Genomic DNA, 18,685 nt, shown 5'->3' on the forward strand with positions numbered 1-18,685 from the left:
ATTATATGTACAATATATTGATTGGGTCTTGACATGTTATAAATTATTAAGAAAAAGTGACTCGGTTGTTACTAACCCTGATAATTTGTTTTATAAAGATACAATCAAAGAAAAAATGTAATTTAAGAACAATCTGTATCTTTCAATGTAATAAAATGTTTCAGTTTAAAGAGGAAATGTGAAAGATTGAGTCACATCAGTGGAAATATATGACATTCTGCGTTCCTCTTCCATTACACTAAGTTACTGTTCTCATTGACTTCCCACAGGAATATCCATTGGCAGTACTTGCAGGAACAGTCTGTCACTGTGCTTTCCCCACAACTTATTTCACACTTCACGAGCGGGAGGATGAGCAGCTGTGTGCTCAGAAATGTACTGGAGAGGAATTCGAGAGCTGTGGCACACCAGATTATTTCATAGTGTATCAAACACAAGTACAAGGTAGGACTGCTGAAGCGTTCCAGAAAATTTTTCCTAACATAAATGGGTCATTATGGTGCCTTAAGTGCAGACTTCTTGTCCTTCAGATCCATTAAATTTCCTTAACCATTACATTAATATATTTTTGTGTTGCCCATAATAATCGTAGGGCAATACCAAAAAGGACCTATTCCTAATGATATACAAAGTAGCAAGAATTTTGTGTTCTGATACTCTGTCATGAGATGTGTATACTACATATAATGAGGTGTGGTCACCCAATGGTTATCATGTGCATTGCAGCCTGTTAAGAGTTTTGCTGGCATGCTATTGTATTAACTAAGTTTCATGAGATGTTGGAATCCTTAAATGGGGTACTCCGCTGCTCAGCATTTGGAACAAACTGTACTGAACGCTGAAGCCGGTGCCTGGAACTTGTGACATCATAGCCCCGCCCCTCATGATGTCACGCCCACCCCCTCAATGCAAGTCTATGGGAGGGGGCATGACGGATGTCACGCCCCCTCCCATAGACTTGAATTGAGGGGGTGTGGCATGACATCATGAGGGGGTGGGGCTATGACATCACGAGCTCCCGGCGCCAGCTTCAGCATTTGGAACAGTTTGTTCCAAACGCTGAGCATCGGAGTACCCCTTTAAATAAATATAAGGAAGGATAAGGGGGGGACACATCTGTATAAGCGCCAAGTATGTGAGGTTTGTATAAACAATTATATAAGAAAAATGTCTAACCCTTAGGCTTGATAAAGATAAAGATGCATACAGCAGGAATTTCCATCAACCTCAACCTTACAGCATTGAACTTTAACTTTACACTATATGATAATTTCAGTTAGCAATAGCAGCTTTTCCATAGAGGTAATGTGAACAATCCCTAGGATAAAAGAACACTTTGGACAAAACTGATGTACTTTATTATACATAGTTCTGGGCTGGATGGAAGGCTAAAGTGCATGTCATAGGTGTTTTCTCTTTGAATGTCTTTGATCCCTGAATCATGTCTTTTTCTGGTCCGGTGTTAGGTATAATATAGTTTCTTTTCTGAAAGGTCCCTGACCAAAAAGATTTGGTATAGGTTGCTTTGGATAATTTTTAATTACCTGTACTGGTACTGGTCTATGAAGGACAGAAACATAGAATGTGTTGGCAGATAAGAACTATTTGGCCCATCTAGTCTGCATAATATTCTGAATACTATGAATAGTCCCGGGCCCTATCTACCCACGCATGCCTAAACTCCTATACTATATATGCAGCTACCACTTCTACAGTAAGTGGTAGTGACTAGGAAAAGTAGAATAATATTAATAAATATGATTAACCTCTTGGGGACTCAGAGTACCTGTACGTCCTGAGTCCCGCTCCCACAATATAAGGCAGGGTCATGCGGTTACCCCACATCATATCGGGTCGGTCCTGGCGTCTAACAGTCACCGGGACCTGAGGCTAATAGCACACATCACCGATTGCAGAGACACGTGCTATTAACCCTTTAGACGTGGCGTTCAAAGTTAATCCCCTGTTTCAACTGTAAAAAAAAGCATCCCCCGCAGCTCAGTCGCGCTGATGGAGACCATCGTGGTGAAATTGCAATGTCCCGATCAGCTAGGACACAAGCGGAGGGTCCGTTACCTGAAATCCAGGCTTGAGCAATCGACTGTCGATAACACTGATCAATGCAATGCTATGGCTTTGCATTGAACAGTGCTGGCAATCAATGTACTGCCCTATGGGGGCTATAACATTGCAAAAAAAAAGTGTAGAAAAGGAGTTAAAGGGGTTATCCAGGAAAAAACTTTTTTTTATATATCAAATGGCTCCAGAAAATTTTACAGATTTGTAAATTACTTCTATTAAAAAATCTTAATCCTTCCAGTACTTATGAGCTTCTGAAGTTAAGGTTGTTCTTTTCTGTCTAAGAGTTCTCTGATGACACGTGTCTCGAGAAACACCCAGTTTAGAAGCAAATTCCCATAGCAAACCTCTTCTAAACTGGGCGTTTCCCAAGACATGTGTCATCAGAGAACTCTTAGACAGAAAATAACAACCTTAACTTCAGAAGCTCATAAGTACTGGAAGGATTAAGAAATTTACAAATCTGTTTAACTTTCTGGAGCCAGTTGATATATAAAAAAAAGTTTTTTCCTCGAATACCCCTTTAAATGGGCACTCTCATTAAAACAAATTTTTGCTATTGCTCTCCATATGGTAAATAAAAGAGATTTCTAATATACTTTGGTTATAACAAATGAAGTTTTCTATGTTTTATTTGTGCTTAAAAAAGCTCAAGAGCACATTTTCCCCCATCTCATGCACAGACTTAGGACCAAAGTCCAAACACAGGAAGTGCAGCCTGGAGTGCTGAGGGGGGGGAGGGGTCCAACCAACAGCATATGGCAGTTAAGTGAGAAGAGCTATGATTGGATGAGGCTGGACACACCCCCTCAGCACTCCAGGCTGCACTTTCTGTGTTTGGACCTCGGTCCTAAGTCTGTGTACAAGATGGGGGAAAATGTGCTCTTGAGATTTTTTAAGCACAAATAAAACACAGAAAACTAATTTTTTTTTTTAAACAAAGTATATTAGAAATATTTGTTATTTACCATAAGGAGTGCAATAGCAAAAATTTATTTTAATGAGAGTTACCCCTTAATAAATGTGATTTAACCCCTTCTCTAATAAAAGTTCAAATCACCCCCCTTTTGCCATAAAAAAAACATGTAAATAAAAATAAATATAAACATATGTGGTATCTCCATGTGCATAAATATATTTAAAAATATATTTTTACTTAAACCGCAAGGTCAATGGCGTAGGCGCAAAAAAATTCAAAAGTCCAAAATAGAGTATTTTGGTCACTTTTTTGCCATAAAAAAATGAATAAAAAGCGATCAAAAAGTCAAAGCAAAAAGGGTACCAATTACGGTTATAGGGGGTCAGAAGATGACAATTTTAAATGTATACATTTTCCTGCATGTAGTTATGATTTTTTTCAGAAGTAATGCAAAATCAAACCTATATAAGTAGGGTATCATTTTAATCGTATGGACCTAAAAATATATATATAAGGTGTAATTTTTACCTAGAAATGTACTGCGTAGAAATGAAAGCCCCCAAAATTACAAAATGGTGTGTTTTCTTCAATTTTGTCGAACAATGATTTTCTTTTTGGTTTCTCCGTGGATTTTTGGGTAAAATGACGGATGTCATTACAAATTAGAATTGGTGGCTCAAAAAATAAGCCATCATTTGGGTCTGTAGGGGCAAAATTGAAAGGGTTATGATTTTTAAAAGGTGAGAAAAAAAAAAACTAAAGTGCAAAAAAACCCTGAGTCCCCAAGGGGTCAACAAATATTAAAGCAACAAATTTAAAGCAACTCTGTGATCCCAAAAATGGTCACTGAACTGTCAGTATTGTAGAATACATCACAATAAAATATTTTGTTTTACACCGTTGAAACTTGTCTGCATGTATTTATTTCAATGCATGCATCAGAGTTGTGACCTGGGGTCTTTTACGTCTTGTGGTCTGAGTGCCCATTCCCTTGCTGTTTGATGAACATTACAGCACTGATCCATGTCAAATCCTGTGCATGCACTGTTGGTTCATATCTAGCGCAGGCGCAGAAAGCTATTGAATTTGCAGTCCCTATTCTCACACTTACTGCTTCTACCCTGACAGAGAGAAAGTAGCAGTTCTCTCTGTGCAATGTCATTCTAGTGGTGAATTTGTGGTGAGTGTGAAGACAGAAGCCCCAGTTTAAACAGTCACCATACCTGTACTACTATTGGAAATGATGGCACATGCTTGCTGTAATCTGGAGAGCCCTGCATGTCCATGAAACAGCAGGGGGCAGTGTCATTTATGGCCAGGGGAGGAGTGCACTCTCTTCTCGCCTGCTCCCCTGTCCCTGCCTACTTACGTACCTGCCCTTAATGACAGGTCCGTAACCACGAAGACAGTCCCTTCCTATATATGTGAGGGACGTAATTGTCAATATAATAAACTACAATGACACAGACTAGGTCCGGGAACAGTAGGATAACAGACAGACTAGCAAAAAAAGACTAAACACTCACACAATAAGTCCAATGTCAGCTATCCGCATCTGAAGCCAGGAGATGTCACAGTACAAAATTGCTAATACCAGAGAGAATAGTCAGAGAGAGGAGCCAAAGGTTCAAAAAGCCAGATATAACAAATACAGAAGAAAACTAGCTAGACTACAAACTGAGCTCTATAGCAAGCACTGACTGGGAGTAGACTGCCAGCTTATATGGAGCCAGAACAGGTGCTCCAATCAAGGTCAGCTGACCAGTCCAGACAGCTGGGCATAACCCAGCAACAAAAAACAACAAAGAACCTGTCAGAACCTTTTAACCCTATAGGTTCTGACATGCGGGCTTTAGGACCACAGAGGCATTGTGGCCCTAGGGCACAGAAAACCTTAGGCCATGCCTCTTTGACCCTTGCATGTTTGAAATAACATTGTTTTTTTATTGATATAAAGACACAAAAGTTTGGAAGGTATGAAATTGCTTTTATTGTGATGTATGCTACAGTGCCATTGTGATTGTGATGTTACCATTTCTGAGGACCATGCAGAACAGAAAAAAATTATTTGAATTGTAAAGGGTTTTTTGTCATTCACGACAAAGACAGTGCTGCTGAGCTATTTTGGAAATGGCATGCTGGGAATTGAAGATCATGAACCGCTAGAGGCTTTACAGATTACATATGCCTCCCTTAGTCTTCATTTACATGGTATGTGTTTAATATGTATAAATTCATATTAAATATCACTTGACTGACTTTTCTGGTAATCATATCCTCTATTATGTATACACTGGTGGAAGAGAATTTGGATGATACTTCACATATCTTATCTGTAAGGGAGTTTATCTTCAATGAAAAGAGATAACATAACGGCTATGTTTCCTATTTATACAATGTCTGTTGAAAAAGATTGAATCAGCTGGAGTGCATCACCATTTATTAATGTTTTTTAGATAACCGTTGTATGGACAGGAGATTTTTACCAAATCGTGCTAAGCAACTTATTGCCTTGGCAAGCTTTCCGGGTGCAGGAAACACCTGGGCCCGACATCTAATAGAACTGGCTACTGGCTTTTATACTGGAAGCTATTACTTTGATGGATCATTGTATAATAAAGGTAGGTTTAAGCATAAAGTTTAAGTACCTAAACAAATTGTAAGATCCTGATGGGAACATCCCACCTTTCCAGCTGTGTTGTTAAGTGCAAATGCTTTGGAAAAGGTCAGCATCTGTGTGCTGCAAAGCTACCTACACAATAAATAACACATCCGCAGACTGTTTGTACAGACCTTATGTGTAAGATTTCTGAAGCAGAGAAAATAATCAACCGCTTTACAGGTAATGAAATGAAACATAATAAGTATATTCCGCAAATATATTGTAGAGAAACAAATTTGCTGGCAACAAACCCAAAGATGAAATTATAATCCACGTGGTCCATCATACAGTAATATATATAAATAAAAATTATGATAATAATAATATTATAATTTTTTTCTATTTACTTTTACAGTTCATTTATACAAAGTTGTTTGAAAAAAAAAAAAACACCTTTATGACCCATTTACACTTTTTTTCTGAGCGTAATTTCGCTTTGGAGTTCCCCTTGGAAAATGGGGTGCAGGAGCTTCCCATTGTTCTCAAATTATTCTTGGACACTGTGCACACCACGAAATTTCCACGTCAAATGTTCCCGCCATGGCAATTCAAGACCCTAGGCTCCACTGAAAAATTTGCATGTTTAGGTTAAATCCGCTCTGAAATGCATTGCCATCTATTGAGACAGCATTCTTGCTCCAGTTCTGGTGTCTGGGTTGGTTTCCCTATACCAGAATTTCCATTTTGGCTCCCTGAGGTTGTGTAAGGGTATTTGTTTAGTGCTATTTTAGTTCCAAGCTGGGTATTTTTCAGCTCTAGTCGTTGGGATTTCAGCTCTTTGTACTTTATCCATGTATAGTTCTGATATTGGTATTGTAACTGTGATTTATGCTGATATATAGCCATACAGTTTTTATATTTCTCAGTTTGATATTTGTATTTGTTGTATTGTGACTAGGGCACTTCATTTATTTTTACATATTTGTACTAGCACCCCAGTTGTCATTTTGTTATCCCATAGGGGTGAGTATTGTAGGCTAAAGCTTGTGTGCCTCCACTCTAATTATGTAATTTAAATGTTTTTATATGTATTGTGCTTCTTCTGTGACTAAGCTTTTTGTATTTTTTTTCAATTTTGGTGGTGGTGCAATAGTCTATGACTACTAGCTTTTTTGTTATTGTTATTCATTGTTCCTTTTTAAACAGTTTTTGCACCCTTTTCACATGCATAGCTGTGCCCTTTCATGTATGTTGTTTCTTTCCAAGCCATCCTAGCGCTGACTTGTTTAAATTGAAATTGAGGAATTTGAAATTGAAATTTTAACTCCCAAGTTTAAGTGTCCCAGGCCCTGGCGTGTGGGTACAAAGGATCAAATATAACAAGGAGTCACATGTCACATGGCAGCACAATGACAGAGCCTGGAGGTGGCATCAGTATGAGGAGACAATTTAGTGGCTGAATGACTGCCTGGAGTTTGTGGCAGCATGAGGAGACCATATAGTGTCTGAATGGCATGCCTGGAGTTGGCTGAAGCATGAGGAGACCATATGGGTAGCTGAAGCATCAGGAGACCATATAGTGGCTGAATGGCATAGCCTGGAGGAGGCTGAAGCAGGAAAGACCATATAGTGACTGAATGGCACAGTCTGGAGTTGGCTGAAGCATGAGAAGAGACCATATAGTGACTAAATGACACAGCGTGGAGGTGTTGGCTGCATAAGGAGACATATAGTGGCTGAATGACACAGCATGGATGTGTTGGAGGCATGAGGAGACCATATAGTGGCTGAATGACACAGCGTGGAGGTGTTGGAGGCATGAGGAGACCATATAGTGGCTGAATGACACAGCTTTGAGGTGTTGGCAGCATGAGGAGACCATATAGTGGCTGAATGACACAGCATGGAGATGTTGGCAGCATGAGGAGACCATATAGTTGCTGAATGACATAGCGTGGAGGTCTTAGCAGCATGAGGAGACCATATAGTGGCTGAATGACACAGCATGGAGATGTTGGCAGCATGAGGAGACCATATAGTTGCTGAATGACATAGCGTGGAGGTCTTGGCAGCATGAGGAGACTATAAAGTTGCTGAATGACACAGCTTGGAGCTGGCAGCAGCATGAATAGACACTAGGGCTTCACAATTTCTAAGATTAAAAGATTAATTTTGAAATTTAAACTGAAGATTTATGGTAGCTAACATTTTTAGGCCCAGGCCCAACCCAAGCAGCATCAGTAAACCCTATAATGTCTGAATGACACAGCCTGGAGGTGGCTGAAGCATGAGGAGACCATATAGTGTCTGAATGATATAGTCTGGAGTTGGCAGAAGCATGAGGAGACCATTGAAATGTAAGATTTTTTTAATAGAAATGTAAGATTTTTAAATTGAAATGGAGGATTTTCAAATTTAAATTTTAACTCCCAAATTTTAGTGTCCCGGGCCCCGGCATGTGGGTACAAAGAACCAAATATAACCAGGAGTCACATATCACATGGCAGCACACTGATGGAGCCTGGAGATGGCATCAGTATGAGGAGACCATATAGTGGCCGATGAATGCCTGGAGTTTGTGGCAGCATGGGGAGACCATATAGTGTCTGAATGGCACAGCCTGGTGGTGGCGGCTGAAGCATGAGGAGACCATATAGTGTCTGAATGGCACAGACTGGAGTTGGCGGCCGCATGAGTAGACACTAGGGCTTCACAATCCCTAAGATTAAAAGATGAATTTTGAAATTTTAATTGAAGATTTATGGTAGCTAGTACTACCATAAAAAATTTTTTAGGCCCAGGCCCAGCTGCATCAGTAAACCATATATTGGCTGAATGACATAGCCTGGAGGTGGCTGAAGCATGAGGAGACCATATAATGTCTGAATGGCACAGCCTGGAGTTGGCAGAAGCAGGAGGAGACCATTGAAATTTAAGAATTTTAAATAGAAATGTAATATTTTTAAATTAAAATTGAGGATTTTTTAATTGACATTTTAACTCCCAAGTTTTAGTGTCCCAGGCACCGGCGTGTGGGTACAAAGGAACAAATATAACAAGGAGTCACATGTCACATGGCAGCACAATGACAGAGCCTGGAGGTGGCATCAGTATAAGGAGACCATTTAGTGGCTGAATGACTGCCTGGAGTTTGTGGCAGCATGGGTAGACCATATAGTGTCTAATTGGCAAAGCCTGGAGGTGGCTGAAGCATGAGAATGCCACATTGTGGCTGAATGGCACAGCCTGTAGTTTGTGGCAGCATGAAGGGACGATATAGTGGCTGAATTGCACAGCCTGGAGTTTGTGGCAGCATGAAGAGACCATATAGTGGCTGAATGGCACAGCCTGGAGGTGGCTGAAGCATAAGGAGACCATATAGTGTCTGAATGGCGCAGCCTGGAGGTGGCTGAAGCATGAAGAGACCCTATAGTGGCTGAATGGCTCAGCCTGGAGTTTGTGGCAGCATGAAGAGAACTTATAGTGGCTGAATGGAACAGCCTGGAGGTGGCTGAAGCATGAGGATACCATATAGTGGCTGAATGGCACAGCCTGGAGTTGGCTGAAGCATGTGAAGAGACCATATAGTGGCTGAATGAGACAGTCTGGAGGTGGCAGCAGCAGCATCAGGAGTCCTGAAAGTGACCCGGTGACAGAGTGGTGTGGTGGGTGACAATACCAGTACCCGGTGATAAAGGTGGGTGAAAAAAGGTCTGATACTGAGGAATGTTTGTAACTGGGGAGTAGCATCTTAAGTGTTTTGCACTATCCATATTTGTAAAGTGTTAGTGTGGCACCATGGTCAATCTAATCTGATGCCTCAGGAATTGGTGGTTGGAAATCCTGAATGATCCATGCCTGATTAATCTTCACAAAGGTTAGTCTCTCCACATTTTTCGTGGACAGACAAGTTTTCCGAGGGGTGAGTATGGTCCCCGCCGCACTAAACACCCGCTCTGATGGCACACTTCTTGCCGGGCAGGACAGCTTTTCAAGGGCAAACTCCTCTCGTTGCGGCCACAAATCAAGTTTGGCTGCCCAGAAATCCAGTGGATCTTCAAGGTGTGTTAGCATGGGCATGTCATGGTATGCCACCACCTGCTGGTTCAGGTCCTGGTCCAGGTGTACCTGCTGCTGATGAGTTGCTTCACTATGCGGGTGAAGAAAGCTACTCATCAGCGACTGTAGACTCAGGCTGCTGCTGATGGAGCTGGTACTGCTCCTGCCACCCCACCTCTCTCCAGCAGCCATGGCAGTGGCAGGTGAGTGCAGGGAGCCCCCCGATTCAGAGCTGCAAGAGGATAGACGATGGCGCCCATGGGCATCGGCCAACTGACTACATAGGATGCCTCTGTAGTAGGTCACTTTGTCCTCCCTCTCAGTGGGTGTAAAAAAGACCCCTATTTTGTGGTGGTAGCGAGGGACCAATAAGGTGGAGATCCAGAAGTGATCCCGCTGCCAAATGATGACAATTCAGCAAGAAAGTGAGCATGCATCGTACCATTTGTGCAAGTAATTCGGTGGGACTCCCTGCCTCCATCTCTACTGCATACTGCCACGGTGTGTCTGGGTCCTCTGTCTCACCTTCCTCATAACCCTCTAGCTCCTCTGGCTGCTCCTGATCCTCCTCTCCTTTCAGATGACTAGAAAAACCGCCCATTTGGCGAAACCTAAACTGTGCTCCACTGTGCCCCTCCACCCCTCCTCCTCCTCCAGTTCAGCCACCATGGGTCTCATCTGGCCGTGAGATGTAGGTGCCACTTCTCCAGTGCCCTGACCAGCCATCATTTCCAACACCTGTTGTAAGAAATGAAGCAGTAGAATGGCGTCGTTCATCCCGTAATCTTGGCGACTTACAAATAATGTGGCTTCCTCAAAGGGCCTGAGCAAACAGCAGGTGTCACGTATGAGCTGCCCCTGGTTCACATTGAAGTAACACTGGGGAGTACCCCTATCCGCTTGGATCATCAAGAAATCGTTGAAGGCTTTTCTCTGTGCGTACAATCGTTCCAACATATTGAGGGTTTAATTCCAACATGTGGCAACGTCACAAATCAGACTATGTTGGGGGATACCGTTCTGACGCTGCAGCTCAAGGAGGGTGTGCTTTGCGGTGTACGAGTGGCTGAAGTGCATGCAAAGTTTCCTTCCCATTGTCAGGATGTCTTGGAAATGGGGGGAACACTTCACAACCAGATTGAACACGTGCCATGTAAGACGCATGGCCCAGCCTTCTCAGTCGCCGTGCATGCAAGATGTTCTTCCTGTTGTTAGTCACTATGGTTCCCATTTCCAGTTTACGTGGAGTAAGCCATACTCTGATTTCTTTACAAATGACTTTTAGCAGTTCCTCCCCTGTGTGACTCCGTTCGCCAAGGCAAACCATGTGAAGAACAGCAGGACACCGCCGTGCCCTGCACACATGGTATGCTGAAGGGCCACTGAGACTTGTTTGGACAGTGGAGGCTGAGGACAGGGTGGAAGATGAGGAGGCGGAGTCGTATACTGTCACAGGACCAACGGGCTGAGAGCGTGGAGGAGGAAGCGGCATGACCTGTCCAAGTTCGTGTTGTGGCTTTGCAGGAACCCATTCACCCAGTGAGCCATAAAGGACATGTATTGTCCCTTACAATAGTTACAGCTCCAGACGTCGACACTGCTGCGCACTTTGGTACACACCGACAGGCCCAAGTACTGGCCCACCTTCTCTTCCACAAAATTGTGCAGGGCTGGTACTGCCTCCTTTGCAAAGAAATAACAGCTTGGCACTCTTTACCTTGGCATGGCACGGGCCATCAGTTCTCTGAAAGGTGCATAGTCCACCACTTGAAAAGGGAGGGACTGCAGCACCAGCAACTTGGACAGGAGCACATTCAGCATCTGAGCCATTGGATGAGTGGGCGCATACTGTTGTCTCTTAGACATGGCTTCGCCGATGGATTGTTGGAGGAATGACTGACTAAAAGTAGGAGGAGCAGGAGCATCTGGAGCTACAGAAGGAGGGTACGACACACAGCTCCCTTCGGCAGAGGTGGTGAAGCCTTGGCTGGCTGAAAGAGAGAGCGGCGTGCCACTGGGTGATGCAGAAGGCTGGACCACTACATCGGAGCTACGGCTCTCCCAGGCCGCATTATGGTGGCGAAGCATATGTTGACGCGGGGTCGTGGTGCCAACATTGGGACCCTGGCCGACATGTCTTGCATGTGGCTATGTGAACCTCCTCCGGATGCCTGATGAAAAACTGCCACACCCTCAAGTAGCTGATTTTCCCACCAACAGTCCGTACTAATTGACTGCTACTGACACTGTCTCCAGGAACCCCTGTACCACTACCTCCCGGGAAGGTAGACCACCGCGAAGCAAGTTTGGCTCCAGAATTTTCACTTCTGCCACTATGCTGACTGCCAACCATGCCACCACCTTGCTGGCTCAGCTGCTGCCTCACGGCCAACCTGCAACTCTCTTCTCCTGATGATGATGAAGCCCCTTCTGCACCCGGCTCCCAATTGAGATCGGCTTCATTATCATCAACAAATGTCTACACGTCACTGATGTCCTCCTCAGGTTCCTCAACAGTGTCTGCTTCAGGACCCTGAACCCTGGAAACACTGCCTCTCACGTCACTCTCCTCATCACTACTTGCACACCTAGCGGAGGAAGTCCGGATGTCTCTTCCACTTGTTGGCTGGGCAGTAGCTGCTGACTGTCCTTTATTAGATTGTCCTCACTGAATAGTGGAGCTGAACCCACAGCATAAGATACTTCTGTAGGGGAGGGAACAGCATAGGACAGAGGCAATGGGAGGATAGGGACTACTCCAGGGCCATGCCAACTGAGGGTTGTGTCTGAGAAACCCAACGACTGTTGACTGGGGGTGTCAGATGTCACTTGTGATGAAGTGGATGACCGTGTTAACCAATCAATGACGGCAGATGGGTTGCTGGTCGGGACACGACCGCTAACTGATACCAGGAGCTCAGGGCTCTCGCTGCGACTCCTGCTGCCACTCGCCCCTAGTCTGCTGTAACCTCTGCCTGATGAATTTAGGCCTCTGCCACTCCTCTGTGCACATCCTGGCACTTCTCTGCCTGACATACTTTGTGCGTATATGAGGGGATTACAATACGCTTTACTACACTTAAAACAGTATTTGTCTACAAAAACGCTGCTGGAATTAGCCTTTCAGTATAACACACACAGCGATGTCCGTCCTATCTGTATGCAGTGTAATACATTATATGACAAGCCACAAAATGGCTGCCGAATAGCTAGGGCTGTGACATCACAGGGGTGACTGGCTAATGATAGGCTACATCCTGCATGTTATTCAGGGTCATCCCACATACTTCTCTTCCCACCTTGCCTTCCCGCCTTCCCAGCGTTCCTTGCCCCATGTACTGACATGTGAATCCCCCCATTTAAGATGCCCTGGAGCCTGGACCGCAGTAAATGGAATTTAATGAAGCAATTGATGCAATAGAATTGTGGCAATATTTGCATTTGTTGCTAATCAAATATTTCATGAAATTCGTAACGAACTTGTGATGAAGTGGATGACCGTGTTAACCAATCATTGACGGCAGATGGGTTGCTGGTCGGGACGCGACCGCTAACTGATACCAGGAGCTCAGGGCTCTCGCTGCGACTTCTGCTGCCACTCGCCCCTATTCTGCTGTGACCTCTGCCTGATGAATTTAGGCCTCTGCCACTCCTCTGTGCACATCCTGGCACTTCTCTGCCTGACATACTTTGTGCGTACATGAGGGGATTACAATACGCTTTACTACACTTAAAACAGTATTTGTCTACAACAGCAGCAGGTGTGTACTTTTGACTGTCCTTTCACAGTATATTGGCCCTTGACAGATTAACAGGTAAAAAATAGTACACTACTTAGATGTATGTATGTGGTATGCACTTATGAGGTCAGAAAAATGTGATACAGTACCCTTAAAAAAAAAAAACATTTTCACTTCACATCAAAAAAGCTGTGTACTAAACACAAAATTGCACTCTGTCAAAGACTATTAGGAATGGACTGCTGTGTATTATACCGACTACAGACTAGTATAACCAGCAGATGATTTGTTGTGGAACAAAGACACAGAATTGCGCTGAAAAATTATTCCTGCCTCCTCCGCTAAGGCGTTCCTTGCCCCATGTACTGACATGTGGATCCGCCATTTAAGATGCCCTGGAGCCTGGAACGCAGTAAATGGAGTTTAATGAAGCGATTGATATGATAGAATCACGGCGATATTCGCATTCGTTGCTAATCGAATATTTCATGAAATTCGTAACAAATTCGGGTTCGTCAGCTTCGATTCACTCATCTCTATTTGTCACACTAAAGTTGGCTAAAATAGCCAAAAGCAGATATTTTGCCCAACTTCATCCTATATCTGTATATTGTATATACTACAATAAGTACAACATTCTAATTTTGTCCAGGAGCACTGTTAGAAAGAGTATTATAAATTTTGGTGCATGAACCACTAACGGAGCCAATCGACAATACATTACATCATTAATATTTATCCTTAGCCATGCACACCTTTATGCTAATAACATTTCCATGGAAATCTGATATATGACTGGGAAATGTGTAGGGCAAATTTAAATGGTACAAAAAATTGCAAAATATGCTACAGACCTGAAGATTATATATATATATATATATATATATATATATATATATATTGTGGCAGTGTGGCAAGGAGAGGGTGTATTTCCTTGGCTCACCCTGCAGAAGCTCTCACCTGCTTCTTAAGTAATGAGGCAGGAAGGAAGGGAAGTGTATGAGATGAATACTCAGTGTAATGGGGGCTCTTCCAAGAAGACAGCATGTGGGCTGTAGGGAAGAGACAGAGGCTGCTGAGGAGTACACAGCCTGAGCTATGAGGGGCTCAAAGAGAGTGACATTGTGAGTAGAAGGTTGCAGGGGACATATGTTTAACCGGCTGAGGGAAGCTCAGCGGTTGTTAGTCAGGACAAGCTGATCTGTTTAGTCAGTGACAAGACGGTCTAGGATTTTGTTTGTTCCTGCTTTTTGTTTATTTCTTTCCCTGCAACCTGTCTAATAAAACTGGTGCCAGATTTGCATTATATACGTTTGTTTGCTGGTTTATTGAGAAGAAGCGCATCCTGTGGCGTGGTCCAGGACGATCCCAGAGCTAATCCCCAAGACGGATCGTCACATTTTGGTGGAGGATGTGGGCAACCCGTTGCCAAGGGCAACCAACAAGCGAGTTGGAGAGGAGCTGTTGCTAGGAGCAACCCCCTGCAAGATTGCAAGTCGGAGGAGCCCAGCAGAGGAGTTCAAGCACAGTTTGGTGTCTGTGGAGGAGCATTGCTAGGGGCAACGGATCGAGAATTTTTTTCAAGAAAATGGGACAACCTCGAAAGGCTGTTGCTGGGAGCAACCGACGTGGGCCACAACCGATGGACGCCAAGAAGAAGCCGAGGTCCCGTGAGTTGTCGGTTGGCGGAATCCCACTGTGGGTGGACTTGGATTGTTACCAGACTGTATCTCGGATTATGCCAGAAATAATTCCATTTGTGAAGTCCTGCCCGGAGCCCGGTAAGACTGTTCAAATTACCTTTGATACATGTTTTGGGACAGTAAGCCATATGATGGAGGTATGTGCGGAACTTACAGTGGAAATTGTTCTGGGCAGAGACTTTCCGTATTTCTGGCAGCTGTGGGATGCTGAGAGTGCACCTGAGAGTTCGCACACAAAGGTTCCGGAAGGAGTGAGGACTGGGGGGTCTCTACTGGACTGTGTGAATGGTGCTGTATATTGTGAACCCATGCAGGCTGATAATGTTTTTCTTGAAACACTTATGTTAATGTGTTCTGATGTAAAGAGTTCTATTCCCACCTCTCGCAGGACAAAAGAAAACCTGTGTGAGCTGGAAATAGAAGGTAAAAAGATGACTGTTTTGTTAGATCCAAAATGTATAATAAGTCTGGTAAAGACCAGCTGCAGAAAGCCAGACCCCGCTATAGTGTCTATACAAGCCGGTATTTGGGGTTATAAAACAGTTAATGTGTGTATTTCTACTCCCTATGGTACCATAAGTCACAAGGTTGCAATAGAGCCTACCTTAGAGTATGAAGTAGTGCTGGGGAAGGATTTTCCGTTTTTTCAGCAGTTGTGGGAAGATAGTCAGGTGACTAGAGCAGGAACACCTGATAGTTTCACAACACTTGGTTTTCACCACATAGCAGGGGACAGTAACTCAGCTGAGGACAGGGAGTGTCAGCAGACCCTAGGTATATGTCAGGTGGGAGTGTGCCAGACCACTAGGGGAGCTGAAGAACAGTCCGCGAGTCAAGTTAAAGTGGTGACTGGAATAGAAGTTCCAGAGATGGCTGTGGAAAAACCAAAACTCCAGAAAAGAGTACCAGTGGAGCTGGGGGCTGCACTTACGGTCACAGACAGAGTCCTAAGTGAAGGAGACTGTGACAAGACAAAAGAAAAGTCTGCCAAGAAGCCGAGAGACAGTTCAGAGGAACTGATCAGGAATCTCCCTGACTCGCTGGTGCCAAGAGCCATTGAAGTTGTTGCTAGGGGCAATAAACTTACCGCCAAGGGATTTCCGGTCCGATGGGAGTGTTTAGCGAGAGTCTCCAGAGTTGCCAACGTGGTGGGAGAGGAAGAGTGCCAGGTGTCAGTGGCACCTGTTGTGGATGATAATAATGAGGCACAAGTGGCCGCAACCCCGGAAAAGGGGGAGACTTCATCTAGAGATGGAGAAGAGCTGGGTCGTGTGTCTGACAGAGGACCAGAGGATGTCTCAAGGTCTAACAGCGAGAGTGAGGAGACTGCTGTCAGTAAAAGGTCTCGGAAAAGACGAGCTGGCCTTGGGAAAAAACTGGAGCAGATCCAGAATCTGGAAGAAACCCTGCAGATGGTTTCTGTGAAGTTGTTGGAGAAAGAAAAAGAGGTACATCGCTTGACAGAGCAGAGGGACAAATCACTTGCTGACTTTAAAAAAGAGCTAGAAGTAAGGCTTCAGCTGGAAAAAGTCATGGAGCACCACAGAAGTGAGTTTGTCTGCAGGATGAACTGTCCCACTCCCAGGGTCTTGTGACCAGCAAGGAGAGTGAAGTGCAGAGTCTGGCCAAGCGGATGTCATTCCAGGAAGAAGAAATGAGTCTTCTACATGGTGCATATCAGGCTCTGCAGAGTGATCACAAGGCTAGCCTGGTAGCCATGGAAAAAAATAGAAAAAGGGAAGAATGAAATGAAGATGGAAGCTGAAGCTCTTGCCAGCAATCTGGAGAGTGTCTCTAAAGCTAAGAGACAACTTGAGGAGGAAGTCAAGGTGAAGAATGCCCTTGCACATGCTCTTCAATCTGCTCGTCATGACAATGTCTTGCTCCGTGGGCAGTGTGAGGAGGCCCTGGAACAAGTTGAGACTCTGAAACATGAAAACAAGAACTTGCAACAGGAGATCTCAGATCTATCTCAACAGATTGGTGAGAGTGGAAAATCTATCAATGAGTTAGTGAAGTCCAAGAAACAGTTGCTGGACAGTGAAAAGATGATCTCCACAAAGCTCAAGAGTGAGCAGCTGAAATATATAAAGCTGGAAGATGACATGAAGATCTTAAAAGAGAGCCTGGAAGCACAGAATGAAAAGTGCAGAAGGTCCCACGTAGCTGCCTTGGTTTTGCTGGGAGCGCAACTCTACGAGCAGGTGGCTGTGCTGGCGGACAATGAACAATTAATGAAACAATTGCTGTCTTCGGAAGATACTGTCAGGGACTTGACAGAGTTGCTTTACAGTGAGAGGATGAAGTCCGCTAAGCTCCAGTGTAAGCTGCGAGAATGTGAGAAAAAGGAAGAGGACCAGGAAGTCCTAAAAGAGAGCAGAGACCAAGATATGGCGGAATTGGCTCAAGAAAGGCTTCTGGGGCCGAAGTTACAGGATACAGTTATGCTTTCTCTGAATGCCAAAAAGTCCTCTAAAGCTAAGATTGAGGTGAAGTCCTGTAAGAAGTCCCCTGAAGCTAGGACTGAGCTGAAACCTGGTGGGAAATCCTCTGAAGTGGAGACTAAGGAGAAGAGAGGTGGGAAATCCTCTGAACCTGAGCAGACCAAAAATTCTGAAGGTAATGCTGAGGCAGAGAAATCCTCTGAAGCAGAAGCTAAACCAGAGTCAACCTCAAAAGCTGTGAGTAAAGAGAATGGCACAACTGACGCTACAGGTGAAGAGAAGAGTAAGCCTGAAGAAGCTACAGTAGTAGAAGCTGATTCTACACAAGAATCTGAAGTAGCCAAAGACTCTGAAGCCAAACCTGAGGAAGCTGGTGACCCTGAAGAGAAAGCTGGAAGGGATGAGGTGAAACCATGTGAGAAATCCACTGAAGTCAAGACTGAGGTGAAACCAGGTGGGAAGTCTTCTAAAGTTGAAACTGAGATGGACCCGTGTCAGAGGTCCCCTGATGGTACAGAGAACAAGACAGTGGTTGGTGAAGCCACTGAGGCCGAAAGATTCTCTGAAGCAGAGGCAGAGGTCCGGCAAGCAAGAAGAAGACAAAGGTTCAATGCATCAGTCCTCTCACTCCTTAATTTCAAGAACCCTGCCCACAACAGGGTGAAGAACCTGGTACTGGAGAGGTGTGACCGAGAGACTTGCAGTTGGTGGCTGGTTAAAGTCCGGAAGAAAAAAGTCAAGGACTTCAGAGACTGTGGGACAAAAGTTGTCCAAGAGAAAGGAAAGGCAGATGGTTTCTGCCTTTCAAATACATGTGCTCCTTCCCGGTGGTCTGAGCAAAGGGGGGGGGGATATGTGGCAGTGTGGCAAGGAAAGGGTGTATTTCCTTGGCTCACCCTGCAGAAGCTCTCACCTGCTTCTTAAGTAATGAGGCAGGAAGGAAGGGAAGTGTATATGAGATGGAGACTCAGTCTAATGTGGGCTCTTCCTAGGAGACAGCATGTGGGCTGTAGGGAAGAGACAGAGCCTGCTGAGGAGTACACAGCCCGAGCCATGAGGGGCTCAAAGAGAGTGACATTGTGAGTAGAAGGTTGCAGGGGACATATGTTTAACCGGCTGAGGGAAGCTCAGCGGTTGTT

At 44.3% G+C, this 18,685-nt stretch overlaps 1 protein-coding gene across 2 annotated transcripts in view; it reads left to right on the plus strand.

The window, feature by feature from the left end:
• WSCD2 (WSC domain containing 2) overlaps positions 1–18,685 on the plus strand; it is a 448,279-nt gene that overhangs the window by 320,811 nt on the left and 108,783 nt on the right. For both annotated transcript variants that reach the window (XM_056536750.1, XM_056536758.1), the window contains 2 exons: positions 270–444; positions 5,455–5,619. In XM_056536750.1, coding sequence (XP_056392725.1) covers positions 270–444; positions 5,455–5,619 — 340 coding nt within the window. The remainder of the gene's footprint in view (positions 1–269; positions 445–5,454; positions 5,620–18,685) is intronic.

The sequence above is a fragment of the Hyla sarda genome, chromosome 1 (assembly GCF_029499605.1).
Source record: "Hyla sarda isolate aHylSar1 chromosome 1, aHylSar1.hap1, whole genome shotgun sequence".
Taxonomy (NCBI): Eukaryota; Metazoa; Chordata; class Amphibia; order Anura; family Hylidae; genus Hyla; species Hyla sarda.